Genomic DNA, 17,167 nt, shown 5'->3' on the forward strand with positions numbered 1-17,167 from the left:
GACAGTGCATGTAAGAGCAAAAACCAAGCCATGAGGTCAAAGGAATTGTCCGTAGAGCTCCGAGACAGGATTGTGTCGAGGCATAGAGCTGGGGAAGGGTACCAAAACATTTCTGCAGCATTGAAGAGATGGTGCCGATAGAGATGGCAGCTTCGCTTCTAGTCCTTAAGAAACTGTGCAGTATTTCATTTAAAAAAATATTATTTCTTATATTGTAAGCCCAGAAAACCTTAAGTGTTATTATATATAGCCATGAAGAACTATTGGATATCAGAGAGATGTCAACTTACCAGCACAACCAGCACTACGACCAGGAATACGACTTTCCCAAAGCGGATCCTTTGTCTGCACCTCCCAGGGCATTTGAACTGACTCATGGTGTAATTGTAACAACATACAAGAACAAGTCCTTTTGTTCACTTGACCTAGAATTCCTCACAATCAAATGCCGACCGTATTATCTACAAAGGGAACTCTCCTCGGTTATCGTCACAGCCGTGTATATCCCCCATCAAGCGGATACCAAGACAGCCATCAAGGAACTTCACTGGACTTTATGCAAACTGGAAACCATATATCCTGAGGCTGCATTTAATGTGGATGGGAATTTTAACAAAGCTAAGTTGACAACAAGGCTACCTAAATTCTATCAGCATATCGATTGCAGTACAAGAGCGAGTAACACGCTCGACCATTGCTACTCTAACTTCCGCGATGCATGCAAGGCCCTCCCCCACCTTCCTTTTGGCAAAACAGACCATGACCATCTTGTAGCTCCCCTGCTATAGGGAGAAACAAACAGGAAGCGCCCGTGATTAGGTCTATCTAACGCTGGTCTGACCAATCGGACTCCACGCTTCAAGATTGCTTCGATCACATGGACTGGGATATGTTCCGGGTAGCCTCAGACAATAACATTGCCGTATACCCTGACTCGGTGAGCGAGTTTATAAGGAAGTGTATAGGAGATGTTGTACCCACTTACTATTAAAACCTTCCCTAACCAGAAACCGTGGATTGATGGCAGCATTCACGCAAAACTGAAAGCACGTACCACCGCATTTAATCATGGCAAGGCAACTGGAAACATGGCTGAATACAAACAGTGTAGTTATTCCCTCCGTAAGGCAATCAAACAAGAAAAGTGTCAGTGGCAGGGTCTACAGACAATAACGGATTACAAAAACAAAAAACCAGCCCCGTCGCAGACAATGACGTCTTGCTTCCAGACAAATTAAACAACTTCTTTGCGCGCTTTGAGGACAATACAGTGCCACTGACGCGGCCCGCTACAAATGACTGTGGGCTCTCCTTCTCCATGGCCGACGTGATTACACCATTTAAACGTGTTAACCTTCGCAAGGCTGCCGGCCCAGACGCCATCCCTAGCCGCGTCCTCAGAGCATGCGCAGACCAGCTGTCTGGTGTGTTTACAGACATATTTAATCAATCCCTATCCCAGTCTACTGTCCCCACATGCTTCAAGATGGCCACCATTGTTCCTGTTCCCAAGAAAGCTAAGCTAACTGAACTAAATGACTATCGCCCTGTAGCACTCACTCCTGTCATCATGAAGTGAGAGACTAGTCAAGGATCATTTGACCTCTACCTTACTTGACACCTTAGACCCACTTCAATTTGCTTACCGCCCCAATAGGTCCACAGACGATGCAATCTCCATCTCACTGCACACTGCCCTATCCCATCTGGAATACTTATGTAAGAATGCTGTTCATTGACTACAGCTCAGCATTCAACACCATAGTACCCTACAAACTCATCATTAAGCTCAAGACCCTGGGTCTTGAACCCGCCCTGTGCAACTGGGTCCTGGACTTCCCGACGGGCCGCCCCCAGGTGGTGAGGGTAGGTAACAACATCTCCACCCTGCTGATCCTCAACACTGGGGCCCCACAAGGGTGCGTTCTGAGCCCTCTCCTGTACTCCCTGTTCACCCACGACTGCGTGGCCATGCACGCCTCCAACTCAATCATCAAGTTTGCAGACGACACTACAGCGGTAGGCTTGATTACCAACAATGACGAGATGGCCTACAGGGAGCTGATGAGGGGCAACAGAAAACGGCGATCCTGCGGATTTGCGTCAAGTTAATAATGGCAAAGGTACATAAAGATGACGGAATTCAGAAACGACGCCATTGTTTTAGTACTATGCACATAGTTTTAAAATTATGGCGCACCAACAAATCAGCACAATCTACTCAGTTTTTCTAATTGGTGACATCTTGTAGCTAAAATTGGGATCATGTATACTGTGGTAAAGACAATACCATTTTTTATTTTATTTTTTTATTTTATTTTTTTACAATACGTTGAACTTAGAAAACAAGGCTTTTGTGGTAAGTGCCGGGGGGGGGCCGCAAATGTTAAAAACATCTGTTGTTGCGGGGCTGCACAACGCAACGACGCAGAATGGCCTCGTTGTGTAGCTAATTGTAGTTCTTGCGTTGCATATACTGTATAGGGTATAAATCAAGCTTTAATCATCAAGCCCTTAGTATCCTCCATCATCATCCCTTTCCCAAACTATTAAATTGATTCTTTATTGGAATTTTTGTTTTACCTAAGAAGCATGTACTTCCATGCTTTTCAATAGACCTGGATGTATTTGATAGCTCAACTGTAAGTGCTGAGTCTCTTATTGCAGGCCACTGGAGTTAGCTGCATTAGCAACCCCCATGGTGGCCAGATCCCTTAGCCACGCGCACTCAATACTGCTGGCCCCAAAACTACTTTACAATTACTAGAAATGCAGCAGGACCCGTTTAAAATGGATTTTGATCTTAAGCCAGGGAATTCCAATGTGCGTGCGTATGCCTGTTTGTGTGACGGGGGATTCTTGTGTGTGTGTGTGCGCGCTTCAGTGATGGTGTTTGTTAGGCTTGGGTGGTATACCGTATACCGAGGTATTTGGAAAAACCACAGGATGGTTTATCAATAACGTTAACACTATTTCCTTTAAGTATTTTAATACATTTTTATATTTGTAGCTACTGCACTTAAGTAAATACCTGCAGTCAACTTGTGCAATACGTTAGGAGATAAAGAACATTACCATCTTCATTTCACCTATCATGAAGGTTATGGCAGTCCCCAGTCACGTGGTGTTTTTTGTTGTTTTATAATTATTTATTACAAAAAACACAAGGAAGGGGTAACATAAAAGTATTAGAACATGAAGGACAAACAATACAGCATCAAGACACCTTCAAACATGTATCAGTCTCCGCAACAGAGACATCCTTATGTGTGAGGGTCGTGTGCATGATAGTGATATAAAATATATGTCATAGTTTCCTTTTTCATGATCACAATCTTGTGAAGCCCGAACCCTCCAAGATCCCCCCACAGTTCCCCCAATAGCTGTCCCTCAACAATTCAAGACCCCTCCCACAGTCCCCCCCCAGAAGATTAAAAATATATATAATTCCATTCCCCACCCCCAAGAACCCCCCCAATGCACCAACAACCAAGAGAATGAACTAAAGAGAAAAAAGGAAAAGACAGAAGAAAACAGTAAACAACAATGCAAAAAATATATAAAAAAAGAATAAATTTAAAACAAAGGACATCAAGGACAACTGAAATCATAACAGCAATGCCTACCTTATAAGTTTGTGTGCATGTCTGGCACTATTACATGTATGTGTGTGTTCTTGTATGTGTTTAGAGAAGAGAGAACACGTGGTGTTTGTTTACATGCACACAAAGACGTGAGTCACTCACTATTGTGCAGAATACACCAGGTGATCTAGTTACAGTATGGAATTCACAACTAAATGTTTGCCAGCTAGATATCGTCTAACTATTAAGTTTACTGTCTAAAATGTGCTAAATGCTCTGCAGTTGTGCATTCGATTTGCTAATTTAGTAGCTAGTTAGCCATCTAGCTAAGTGGTTAGCTTCTTCCAAAATCAAGCATTCGCTTAGTAACAGCAGAGAACCCCCTCCTGCATCAAGAGCCTTGCTGGCTAATATTTGTTTTGTGCGTGAAGCAAACTGTGTAGCATTTTTGAGTTACTTGTACAAAATGTTCGCAATGCGCTCATCAACATTTAGTTAGCGTTCTCTATGGGATTTTACATGTACTTGTTAGCATTGCTAACCTTCGGATTACAGAGTATCAGTGGCGTTTAAAAACAGCCCCCTTGTGTTCACTGCCGGTATTACCGAATATCCTAGTATGGCACAAGGTCGGTATGAAGGTATGACAATCTGGATACCGCCCAAGCCTAGTGTTTGTGTGCGCCTGTTTGTGTATGCGTGTATATGTGTGTTTGTACTCACGCCTGTGTGTGTGGGTGTATGCAGCCTGGGTGGGGGGGTAAAATAAACATGTCATTTTCAGAGCATTTTCTTAATTGCGGAGACATCCTCCCACTCAATCAGTGTATTGAGGCCTGGTCCCCAGAAAGAGAAATTACTCTACCGCAAACTGTCGCTGGGGGTCCAGGGAACCTCAGTTGCAATTTCTGGCTCCTTCATATGTGACACTATCTGTGTGTGTCGCCCCCCCCCCATCCATCCAGCCCACGCCCTCCCATTTAAAACAGTATTCTCAGAGGGCACTAAAACAGAGAAGTGATGATTTGATGTGAGTATTCCGTCAACAGGCAGCCAGCTCAATACAAAACTCCCATTTGATCAAGATCTGCACTACACATTCTATGTATAGGAAGAGTGACAATATTTACAGGAACAGTATGGTAGTTTGAAAGAATAACTGTCAATATTTATCAAAGAGGCTACCAGTGAAAAAAGTAGTTTACTGACAGTAGAAACTAGTAGTTTACTGACAGTGTGACAAGATTTGCCCCTGGGAGGTATTTTGAAAGAGGTATTTTACTTGAAAACTAGGCCTACTCAACAAAACAAAAAAATTATGAATCCGCTTTTTTGATGGAATCAAAAGCTTAAGATACATTGTTGAGTCTCATGCCAAAATCGCATGTCTGATTACTACTTCAATACCCACAATCTCCTTCTCTCTCCCCCATTTGGAAAGTATAGAACTAGGGCGTGTTGTACTCTGGGAACCACAGGCATGGTTGATAACTGACCGGGAGAGTCAAAGAGCAGGAAGTGACGGATGGTGATGCGTCCTGACAACTTCTTTTCCAGGAATCGGTGTCTATCTGGAATCAGGTAAAATCCCCTTTAAACCAGGGTAGGGTCGATTCAAATGGAAGTCAGTCAATTCAGGATGTCAACTGAACTTCCTATTCAATCATTGAAAAAAAGGGCACCAACGTTCAATGACTTCTCAATAAACTGAAAATGAGAAGCTGTTTATATTACAATTATAATCGCTTAATAATTTCAATTGACACAGACCCTGCTTCAAACACAGGAGACCTTTGCTTGGTGAGCCCTGGTGGCTGACCTGATCCTAGATGACTATAATAGGTGAACAGATGGTTCTGTCTGTACCTGTCCCCGACAGTCTGACAGGATTAGGGGGGGTGTCAGAGTCCTCTCAGACCTCAGGTGACTAGAGATTTGGATGCAGGGTAAGGTGAAACGGAAGAGTGTGTGTAGGGAGCTTCTGACTTGACAGTGTGTTAACGTGTGTCTCAATGTGTGTGTGTTGGTGTGTTTCTGAATGTGTGTGTGTCAATGTGTGTGTTTGTGTGAGAGAAGTGACAATCGTAAAAGAGAGTTTATGTATGTACATGGTGTGTGTGATCCATTAGCTCCCCCTCCCTGCCCTTTGTGTGTGTGTGTTGGTTACCCACCTGACTGGCTGGGGTGCACCGTGCTGGCCTCCTTCCCCAGGCTGCCGTTCTCCTGCTGCGGTCCTAGGGTCTTCAGGATCACCTGGGTGGCGCCTAGCCGCGGCAGCGTCACGTGCGTCAGGGGCGGTAGTGAGTTCTTCTTGGCAAACGCCTGGCTGGTTTCCCGCCGCTTGCGCAGGAAGCCGCCCTCCGGGAAGAGCACGATCCACTTCCTGTCGCGGCTGCGGTAGTACCGGTCCAGGTGGTCCTTTAGGTAGATCAGCTGCTTGTCCCGGTACGCTTTACCCTGCGGGGTAAACAGGAACACAGACCAGCGGTGTCATGAGGGCACTATCAGGGCTGTCTGCACGAGGAACAATGTTTAGATATGCAGAAAATGTAAAGGGTCCACACACTAAAAGATTTTACAAAAAGCTTCCGCTTTAATTTGTTTTATTCTTTATTACTGTGGTAGTGTACAGTCGTGGCCAAAGGATTCGAGAATGACACAAATATTAATTTCCACAAAGTTTGCTGCTTCAGTGTCTTTAGATATTTTTGTCAGATGTTACTATGGAATACTGAAGTATAATTACAAGCATTTCATAAGTGTCAAAGGCTTTTGTTGACAATTACATGAAGTTGATGCAAAGAGTCAATATTTGCAGTGTTGACCCTTCTTTTTCAAGACCTCTGCAATCCGCCCTGGCATGCTGTCAATTAACTTCTGGGCCACATCCTGACTGATGGCAGCCCATTCTTGCATAATCAATGCTTGGAGTTTGTCAGAATTTGTGGGTTTTTGTATGTACACCCGTCTCTTGAGGATTGACGACAAGTTCTCAATAGGATTAAGGTCTGGGGAGTTTCCTGGCCATGGACCCAAAATATCGATGATTTGTTCCCCCAGCCACTTAGTTATCACTTTTGCCTTATGGCAAGGTGCTCCGTCATGCTGGAAAAGGCATTGTTCGTCACCAAACTGTTCCTGGATGGTTGGGAGAAGTTGCTCTCGGAGGATGTGTTGGTACCATTCTTTATTCATGGCTGTGTTCTTCGGCAAAATTGTGAGTGAGCCAACTCCCTTGGCTAAGAAGCAACCCTACACATGAATGGTCTCTGCCTGGCCAGTTCCCCTCTCTCCACTGGGATTCTCTGCCTCTAACCCTATTACAGTGGCTGAGTCACTGGCTTACTGGTGCTCTTCCATGCCGTCCCTAGGAGGGGTGTGTCACTTGAGTGGGTTAGGTCACTGACGTGATCTTCCTGTCTGGGTTGGCGCCCCCCCTTGGGTTGTGCCGTGGCAGAGATCTTTGTGGGCTATACTCAGCCTTGGCTCAGGATGGTAAGTTGGTGGTTGAAGGTATCCCTCTAGTCGTGTGGGGGCTGTGCTTTGGCAAAGTGGGTGGGGTTATATCCTGCCTGTTTGGCCCTGTCCGGGGGTATCGTTGGACGGGGCCACAGTGTCTCCCGACCCCTCCTGTCTCAGCCTCCAATATTTATGCTGCAGTAGTTTATGTGTCAGGGGGCTAGGGTCAGTCTGTTATATCTGGAGTATTTCTCCTGTCTTATCCGGTGTCCTGTGTGAATTTAAGTACGCTCTCTCTAATTCTTTCTCTCTCTCGGAGGACCTGAGCCCTAGGACCATGCCTCAGGACTACCTGGCCTGATGACTCCTTGCTGTCCCCAGTCCACCTGGCCGTGCTGCTGCTCCAGTTTCAACTGTTCTGCCTGCGGCTATGGAACCCTGACCTGTTCACCGGACGTGATACCTGTCCCAGACCTGCTGTTTTCAATTCTCTAGAGACAGCAGGAGCAGTAGAGATACTCTGAATGATCGGCTATGACATTTACTCCTGAGGTGCTGACCTGTTGCACCCTCGACAACCACTGTGATTATTATTATTATTTGACCCTGCTGGTCATCTATGAACATTTGAACATCTTGGCCATGTTCTGTTATAATCGCCACCCGGCACAGCCAGAAGAGGACTGGCCACCCCTCATAGCCTGGTTCCTCTCTAGGTTTCTTCCTAGGTTCTGGCCTTTCTAGGGAGGTTTTCCTAGCCACTGTGCTTCTACGCCTGCATTGCTTGCGGTTTGGGGTTTTAGGCTGGGTTTCTGTACAGCACTTTGAGATATCAGCTGATGTAAGAAGGGCTTTATAAATACATTTGATTTGACAGAGTGATCTCCAGCCTTGTCCTCGTCAACACTCACACCTGTGTTAACGAGAGAATCACTGACATGTCAGCTGGTCCTTTTGTGGCAGGGCTGAAATGCAGTGGAAATGTTTTTTGGGGATACAGTTAATTTGCATGACAAAGAGGGACTTTGCAATTCATCTGATCACTCATAACTTTCTGGAGTATATGCAAATTGCCATCATACAAACTGAAGCAGCAAACTTTGTGTCATTCTCAAAACTTTTGGCCACGACTGTACACAGAGGGAAAACATTTCAAGACGTATTACAGCAGAAAACTAAAATCTTATTGGACAAGTCCTGATAGTCCCTGGGTGTTTCAAATCTTTTATTCTGTTTGGTGCCTAACGAACTAGTCACAACCCAGTTTAGAGGGTACACTACAGTATCAGTGTAACACTCAGCCAAGCTACATTGAAATAAATGGACAGCAAGGTTCATATGAGCTGTGGTTACATTAGCAGTAGGAGCATTATCAGTAGAGATAACACTAGCAGGGTTTTTGGATTGATTGCCAGTTAGGCCAGGTTCAGAGGCAGTTTAACAGGCATCAACACACTGAGGCTGGATTCATGTGCCAGTATTGGGTTTCTATATTTGTGTGATTAGTACATGTGGTATGTTATACAATAGAGTTATACATGTTGGTCAAGTTATGTACGTTATGGCATTTGTAGTGTCGGCATGTGCCTTCATGTTCGCCTCAATTTCTCAACCCGTAGTAATCTAAACCCCAAAACTTCATACACAACCTTTTGGACAGCTGAAGCAAGCAGACCATTTTTCCTTCAGGACAATTACCTTTTCTAGTTTGCATGTGTCGGCATTTGCCTTCATATTTGTATGAGAGAATGTAAGTGAGTCCAAGTAGAGCTCCTGGTACAATATGCAGTAACATCATTCTAGAACACTGGCTACCATGTTATGTGTGTTAGGTGATTTGTGTGTGTCAGCATTCATGCTAGTGTGAGTGCCATGTGGAGCAGTCCAAGTAAAGAGCATACTATGTAGTAATACATCATACCAGAGCCATATATTTACATAAGATGTAAATACTCTGCATCATACTGTCTACTGTTGTGTTATGTATGTTGTGCAATTTGTCTTTTCATGCTTGTGTGCGTGCGATGCATGCCAGTCCGGTCAGTCCAGCCTAAGTAAAGAGCGTGGTGCCAACAGTGCAGATGTTCAGTGTGTGAGGGAGTGTGAGGTATTTGGAGAGAGGAATGCGAGCCACGTGACAGGAAGGCCAGAGGAGATTGGAGCTGCTGGGCCAGCATGCAACTGGCACTGTAACTGAATCAGCGCTCTCCCTCTCTACAGCACCAGTCCCCCTGTCCGTCTGTCTCAGTCTGTGTCCACCTCTCCCCGTCGGTCTGTCTGTTCTCCCAGTCTGTTAAGGTTGGGAAGTGCCAGGGACCTCATGATACGATCACAATACTTAGTTGCCGATACAATAAGTATAGCGATTCTCACATTTCTACATGTATTGAGATTCAATACTGCGATTTAATGTCCCAAACATATTGCTCACTATATGTCTGCTGCAGAGAGACAAGAGATAGCATGATATAATTAGTTTTGGTTAGACCATGGAAATAAGTGCTGAAAACATGTTGGCTTTATTTAAAAAGAAGATAGAGAACAAGCTAAAGGTTGAAAATATCAGAGTTTTGGCGCATTCACTTTATGATTATTTTTACAACTCAATACTTGGGAGTCAAATTATTGATATATTATCCAAAATAATATTGCGATATCTAACTATCCATTCCCCCTCATCGCTACTGTCCGTCTGTCCCCGTCCATCTGTCTGCCTGCCTCTCTGTCTTCTCTCTCCGCCTGTCGGTTCGTCCCCCAGGCAGAACACTGCTCTCTGTTCTGTTGTCTTCCAGCTGCTCCCACACTGCAGGCTGGGTCACTCCAGGCCATGGGGCTAGACTACTGTACGGTACCATAACACTGCTCTACTGTCCACTGGGCCTGCCTGGCTGTTCCCTGTTAGGAGGTGGAGGCTGTAGCCGTTTCCTGCCTGGCTGTTCCCTGTTAGGAGGTGGAGGCTGTAGCCGTTTCCTGCCTGGCTGTTCCCTGTTAGAAGAGGAGGCTGTAGCCGTTTCCTGCGTGGCTGTGTCCCTGTTAGAAGAGGAGGCTGTAGCCGTTTCCTGCGTGGCTGTGTCCCTGTTAGAAGAGGAGGCTGTAGCAGTTTCCTTCCTGCTGCGCTGATATACTGCTCAGTTGGAGTGCATGTGTAATGAGTGTGTGTGTGTGGTAGGTAATAAAGTGTATGTGTGTGTAAGTAGGTAAAGTGTGTGTGGTAGGTAATAAAGTGTGTGTAAGTAGGTAAAGTGTGTGGTAGGTAATAGTGTATATGTGTGTGGTAGGTAATAAAGTAGGTAAAGTGTGTGTGGTAGGTAAAAGTGTGTGTGTGTGTGTGGTAGGTAGCTAATAAAGTAGGTAAAGTGTGAGTGGTAGGTAAAAGTGTGTGTGTGTGTGTGTGGTAGGTAATAAAATGCTAACCTATGGGACAAATACAAACATTGGTGAAAATATAAAACACATTTTTAGATAGAGACGATGACAGTGTGGAAAGATGGATAGAGGTTGCCAGAGGGTAGAAGGCCTGATTCAAACCTATGCCGACACTGTAGATGTGTGTGCCGGACGCTGTGGCATTAGCCTTCCGCTAGATCAGCCAGACCACATAAAACAATATCTGATCACAAGAGCAGTTAGGTAGTTATCAACCATCAGCTGACGGCCGAGCTAAAGCCAGCCAGATGGATAGAGGTCTCTGAGAGTCTGTCTGTCTCACCTGTCTGATGAAGAAGTCCCCGTGGATTAGAGACACCAGGCCGAAGTTGGTGTACTTGAACACATGGTCCATCAACCACATCATCTTCCTCACCACCTAAAGGACAGAACGGAACAGACTGTGGTCACACACTCTATAGCCATAGGTCTGGACACACACACACAAACAAACACACACAGTCTACGTAGCCAAAGATGCGTCTGTGCGCGCACACACAAAAACACAATCTATATAGTCATAGGTATGAAGGCAGTCTACGTAACCCTAGCCCCCGCTGATCAGCTTTGGCCCATTCTGCCATTTTGGTCACTTCCTTCTTTCAGCACTAAGAGAATAACTGGGCTGAGGAAGCACGTGATGAGGTGGATCATATCATCATATTGGTGCGCCCCGCTCTCCACCTCCTCCAGAAAAACCCTAACCCTCAAAACCTCCACAATTCACCCTCTCTTCATTCCCCAAACCAGGGGCTCATCCATATGATGGCAGTGGGCTGCGTGTGAGGTTGGCAGTCGTCCTCAACAAAGAACTGTACTATCCTGGAGAGAGAGGACAGGACAGGAGCTCAGTCCCCACTGGCTCTACCCACCACAGAGGGGGTGTATCAGTAAGGCAGCCCTGTGATGTTACACAGTATGACGTCTGCCTGGCTTGGCCTGCAGAAACCAAAGGCATTTCCAGGCAGCTCTATCACATTGATCTTTAAGTTGTACTGATAGAAATGTAGTTTATTAGATGTAGGCTAGTTTATTAGCCTAGGTCCCCTACTGCACAGTAAGAAGCCCACTCTTATTAGTGTCATGTTGGGCTTGGCAATGAATGAACACAGAGTTGTTGGCAAAAAGAACAAACCAACTGGATCACCAGGATGGAGGTTCATATAAACCTGGGGTGAAACAACTTTTTTAAATAAAATGTTATTCATTGCATGCTTGGTAAAGAACAGGTGTAGACTAACAGTGAAATGCTAACTTACGGGTCTTTCCCAACAATGCAGAGAGAAAGAAACTAGCAAAATAATAGAAAAGTAAATCATGTAATAATACATTCACAATGAGTAACGATAACTTGGCTATATACATGGGGTACCAGTACCGAGTCCATGTGCAGGGGTATGAGGTAGATATGTACAATGCATTTGGAAGTATTCAAACCCCTTCACCTTTTCCACATTGTTACGTTACAGCCTTATTCTAAAATGGATTCAATACTCCCCCCCTCCCCTCAAATCTAAACACAGTACCCCATAATGACAAAGCAAAAACAAGTTTATAAATGTATAAAAAAATATATTAAAAAAATATCACATTTACATCAGCATTCAGACCCTTTACTCAGTACTTTGTTGAAGCTCCTTTGCCAGCGATTACAGCCTAGTGTCTTCTTGGGTATGACACTACAAGCTTGGCACATGTATTTGGTGTAGTTTCTAGCATTCTTCTCAAGTGCTGTCAGGTTGGATGGGGAGCGTTGCTGCACTGCTATTTTCAGGTCTCCAGAGATGTTCGATCGGGTTCAAGTCCGGGCTCTGGCCGGGCCACTCAGGGAGATTCAGAGACTTGTCCCAAAGCCACTCCTGCATTGTCTTGGCTGTGTGCTTAGGGTCATTGTCCTATTGCGCTCTGGAGCAGGTTTTCATCAAGGATCTCTCTGTATTTTGCTCCATTCATCTTTCCCTCGAGGCCGACTAGTCTCCCAGTCCCTTCCGCTGAAAAACATCCCCACAGCATGCTGCTGCCACCACGCGTCACCGTAGGAATGCTATTGGCCAGGTGATGAGCGGTGCCTGGTTTCCTCCAGGTGAGACGCTTGGCATTCAGGCCAAAGAGTTCAATCTTGGTTTCATCAGATCAGAGAACCTTGCTTCTCATAGTCAGATTCCTTTAGGTGCCTTTTGGCAAACTCCAAGCGGGATATCAAGTGCCTTTTACCGAGGAGTGGCTTCCGTCTGGTCACTCTACCATAAAGGCCTGATTGCGGGAGTGCTGCAAAGATGGTTGTCCTTCTGAAAGGTTCTCCTATCTCTACAGAAGAATTCTGGAGCTCTGTCAGAGTGACCATCGGTTTCTTGGTCACCTCCCTGACCAAGGCCCTTCTCCACCGATGGCGCAGTTTGGCCGGGCGGCCAGCTCTTCCTAGAGTCTTGGTGATTCCAACTTCTTCCATTTAAGAATGATGGAGCCCACTGTGTTCTTGGGGACCTTCAATGCTGCAGAATTGTTTTGGTACCCTTCCCCAGATCTGTGCCTCGACACAATCTCAGAGCTCTACGGAGAATTCCTTCGACCTCATATGCACTGTCAACTATGGGACCTTATGTAGACAGGTGTGTGTCTTTCCAAATCATGTCCAATCAATTGAATTTACCACAGGTGGACTCCAATCAAGTTGTAGAAACATCTCAAGGATGATCAATGGAAACAGGACGCACCTGAGCTCAATTTCAAGTCTCATAGCAAAGGGTCTGAAAACGTACACTACCGTTCAAAAGTTTGGGGTCACTTCAAAATGTCCTTGTTTTTGAAAGAAAATGCAAAACAAATTGTCCTTTTAAATAACATCAAATTGATTGGAAATACAGTGTAGACATTGTTAATGTTGTAAACGAGCATTGTAGCTGGAAACAGCGGATTTTTAATGGAATATCTACATAGGCATAGAGGCCCATTATCAGCAACCATCACGTTCCAATGGCACGTTGTGTTAGCTAATCCAAGTTTATCATTTTAAAAGGCTAATTTATCATTAGAAAACCGTTTTGCAATAATGTTAGCACAGCTGAAAACTGTTGGTCTGATTAAAGAAGCAATAAAACTGGCCTTCTTTAGACTAGTTGAGTATCTGGAGCAGCAGCATTTGTGGGTTCGTTTACAGGCTCAAAATGGCCAGAAACAAATAACTTTCTTCTGAAACTCGTCAGTCTATTCTTGTTCTGAGAAATGAAGGCTATTCTCCATGCGAGAAATTGCCAAGAAACTGAAGATCTCATATAACGCTGTGTACTGCTCCATTCACAGAACAGAGCAAACTGGCCCTACCCAGAATAGAAAGAGTGGGAGGCCCCAGTGCACAACTGAGCAAGAGGACAAGTACAAGAGGACAAGTACATACGAGTTTGAGAAACAGTTTGAGAAACAGATGCCTCACAAGTCCTCAACTGGCAGCTTCATTAAATAGTACCCGCAAAACACCAGTCTCAACGTCATCCAGTGAAGAGGCGACTCCAGGATGCTGGCCTTCTCGGCAGAGTACCTGTGTCTGTGTTCCTTTGCCCATCTTAATATTTTCTTTTTATTGGCCCGTCTGAGATATGAAGGTTCCCTTTATAGCGCACTACTTTTGACCAGGGCCCATAGGGAATCCCATAGGGCTCTGGTCAGAAGTAGTGCACTATATAGGGAACAAGGTGCTATTTGGGACGCTGTCAGTGAGTTTGGGACAGAGCCACTGGCTGAGGGCTGAGGGACTGGGTTCTCGCATCCCATCACAAGATGTGCCAATCATTTCAGGTTAAACTTGAGGGAGGCTGAGAATCAGATACTTGCTGGCTAGCCAGAGTACAGTATCAGCCAGCAGCTTCGAGTAGAGCTGTTACAGTCAACATGAAGATGTGTGTGTGAGTGAATGTGCGGATGACCCTGCGTGTGTATGTGTGTGTGTGTGTGTGTGTGTGTGTGCACGGTTTCCGTTAGGAAAATGTGGTGCCAGATATTTGACCGCCAGCATTTTACTACATTTTGTTGAGAAATTTAGCGGACCCATATGCAATGTAACCTTATTAGGGCGTCCACCCATGGTGCTCAGAATGACAGAAATCCCATTTAGATTATGACAATTCATCTTAAAAAAGGTTCCACACAGTCACCCTATTTCCCAAGTAAAAATTTCCTTTGAATGACCAAACCATCATTTGTAATATTTTTATGCTATTAAAATGCTCAGAATTTCTCAGAATCGCTAAGTACCAGGAAGCCTAAAAGAACAGGCGGTGAGCGTATATTCATGAGCTCGCCTTGACTAACAGCTCTTTGAAACACCTTTGTGGTCGTAGGCCAGGTGACAAGGTAAGCAATGGGCAACATGTCGTTGATGACCTGGGTCCGGTTTCCCAAAAGCATCTTAAGTCTAAGTTCCTCATTAGAACCTTGGTAGGAGCATTGTTAAATCTCAGAGCTGTTTCCCAAAAGCATCTTAAGTCTAAGTTCCTCATTAGAACCTTGGTAGGAGCATTGTTAAATCTCAGAGCTGTTTCCCAAAACCATCGTTATTAAAGTTGCAATATGTTACTTTTTGGGAGACCTGACCAAAATTACATAGAAATGTGATGTATAGATCTGTTACGTGTCGAAAGCAAGTCTAAGAAGCGGTAGATCTGTTCCATGTGTGATATTTCGGTGCTTAAGTTCTGCTTTTGCATCTTTTACCCTCGGTTTTGTACACCAGCTTCAAACAGCTTAAAATACTATATTTTGGGTTATTGATGATACAATGAATCTCTACACAATGCAAACTAGTAGGATTTTAGCAACCAGGAAATGGCTGAGTGATTTCTGCACATTACACCTTTAACGTTGCTTTTAAAAACGCTCGTAATCTAACTTCTGCTTCAGACCACTCGTAGAACTGCTAAGTGCGTCGTTAGATGCTTTTTTGCCCTCCCGCATCACTTAATACATAGAAGATCTCTGACATAACATAGAATCACATGGTTAATCCGTCTCGCTGTGACCGCGATGTCAGAACAGTGGACTACAAATATAGAAGTTGCCAATGTATTTGTAATTGATAAAAACAAGTATAAAAAGATGCTTAAAATAAAAACCAAAATGACTGCATTAAAATAAACAGCAAGCTATAGGCCTATTTCATTCATATTGAAATATATTTAATGTTCAATCAAATGACTTCTATTTTGATACTTGTAGGCTAGTCTGTAATTTGTCTCAATGTATTTCATGATATGTAGCCTAATGATGTGCCAAATCGGGGATAATGCATTTTTATAGGGTAAGCATTAGAATAAGCCGCCTCAATATTAGCAGCCATATGTTGTAATATCTCTGAGCCAATCCGTCTTCAGTATTTTGAAATCAATTTAATGGGGGGGGGTTCTACTAAGCTAGCATATGGAATTGTGGTCATACCATGGAATATTTAGCTATTTTAGGACCCCTTAAGGTATCAATTTTTTGGGGATGAAACACAGAATTTGGCCTTACAGCTAATAGTCCATGGAAACGTTTGCTTCAAACATGGATAAACAGATCGTACAAAAAAAATCAAAAGTTGGTACTGTGTCTGTCCTAAATCTGAGAGATAAGATAGATCAAGTATTTAACCACTTATTTTAGGGACTAAACTATCTCCACATACAGTGCATTCGGAAAGTATTAAGACCCCTTGACTTTTTCCACATTGTTACGTTACAGCCTTATTCTAAAAATGATTAAATAGTTTCCCCCCCCTCATCAATCTACACACAATACCCCATAATGACAAAGCAAAAACAGGTTATATAAATTTTTGCAAATGTGACCATTGGGTTCTTGGTCATCTCCCTGACCAAGGCCTTTCTCCCCCGATTGCTCAGTTTGGCCAGGCGGCCAGCTCTGGGAAGGATCTTGGTAGTCCACTGTGTTCTTGGTGACTGTCAATGCTGCAGACATTTTTTGGTTCCCTTCCCCAGATCTGTTCCTCGACACAATCCTGTCTCGGAGCTCTACGGACAATTCCTTCGAGCTCATGGCTTGGTTTTTGCTCTGACATGCACTGTCAACTGTGGGACCTTATATAGACAGGGACCTCATATGTGTGCCTTTTCAAATCATGTCCAATCAAATTTACCATAGGTGGACTGCAATCAAGTTGTAGAAACATGAAGGACGATCAATCGAAACAGGATGCACCTGAGCTCAATGCCAAGTCTCATAGCAAAGGGTCTGAATAGTTATGGTATCTGTTTTAAATAAGGTATCTGTTTTTAACTTAGAATAAATGTGAAAACATTTATAACAACCTGTGTTCGTGAGAGTCTTATCTTGTCATAGAGGGGTTATTATAGGAGGGGTTTGTAGGTTCGGATGCTCCAGACGTTTTCGTGAGAAGACTGATTTACGGGATGTCTCATGGTCTGTCTGACAAACACCGCTCTAGCTCTGCAACCATTCACCGCAGATGGGGAAGGGTGACATTTGCAGATGCAGTGGAGTGAGACACAGCCCATGCAACAACAAAAAACATCTCTAGCCTATACTGACGAACTTATGGCAATTGTTTTGTTATCCTAATTAGATGTCCGTGGTGGAGCTGACATCAACTCTAGGGGGTTAAGGAAAGATTTCAATGGCAAAAGCTGAACCGAGAGCAACGCTCCCTTTCTTTCGATCCTATCAGCCCCAACAACACACTTAGCGAC

The 17,167-nt window shown here is 44.3% G+C and overlaps 1 protein-coding gene across 1 annotated transcript in view; it reads right to left on the bottom strand.

The window, feature by feature from the left end:
- The window catches only part of lpgat1 (lysophosphatidylglycerol acyltransferase 1), an 83,332-nt gene that overhangs the window by 26,685 nt on the left and 39,480 nt on the right, over positions 1-17,167 (bottom strand). The window contains exons 4-5 of the mRNA XM_071369610.1: positions 10,753-10,848; positions 5,756-6,041 (exon numbers count right to left, since the gene is read on the bottom strand). Coding sequence (XP_071225711.1) covers positions 5,756-6,041; positions 10,753-10,848 — 382 coding nt within the window. The remainder of the gene's footprint in view (positions 1-5,755; positions 6,042-10,752; positions 10,849-17,167) is intronic.

This window comes from Salvelinus alpinus, chromosome 27, assembly GCF_045679555.1.
Source record: "Salvelinus alpinus chromosome 27, SLU_Salpinus.1, whole genome shotgun sequence".
In the NCBI taxonomy this organism is placed as follows: domain Eukaryota; kingdom Metazoa; phylum Chordata; class Actinopteri; order Salmoniformes; family Salmonidae; genus Salvelinus; species Salvelinus alpinus.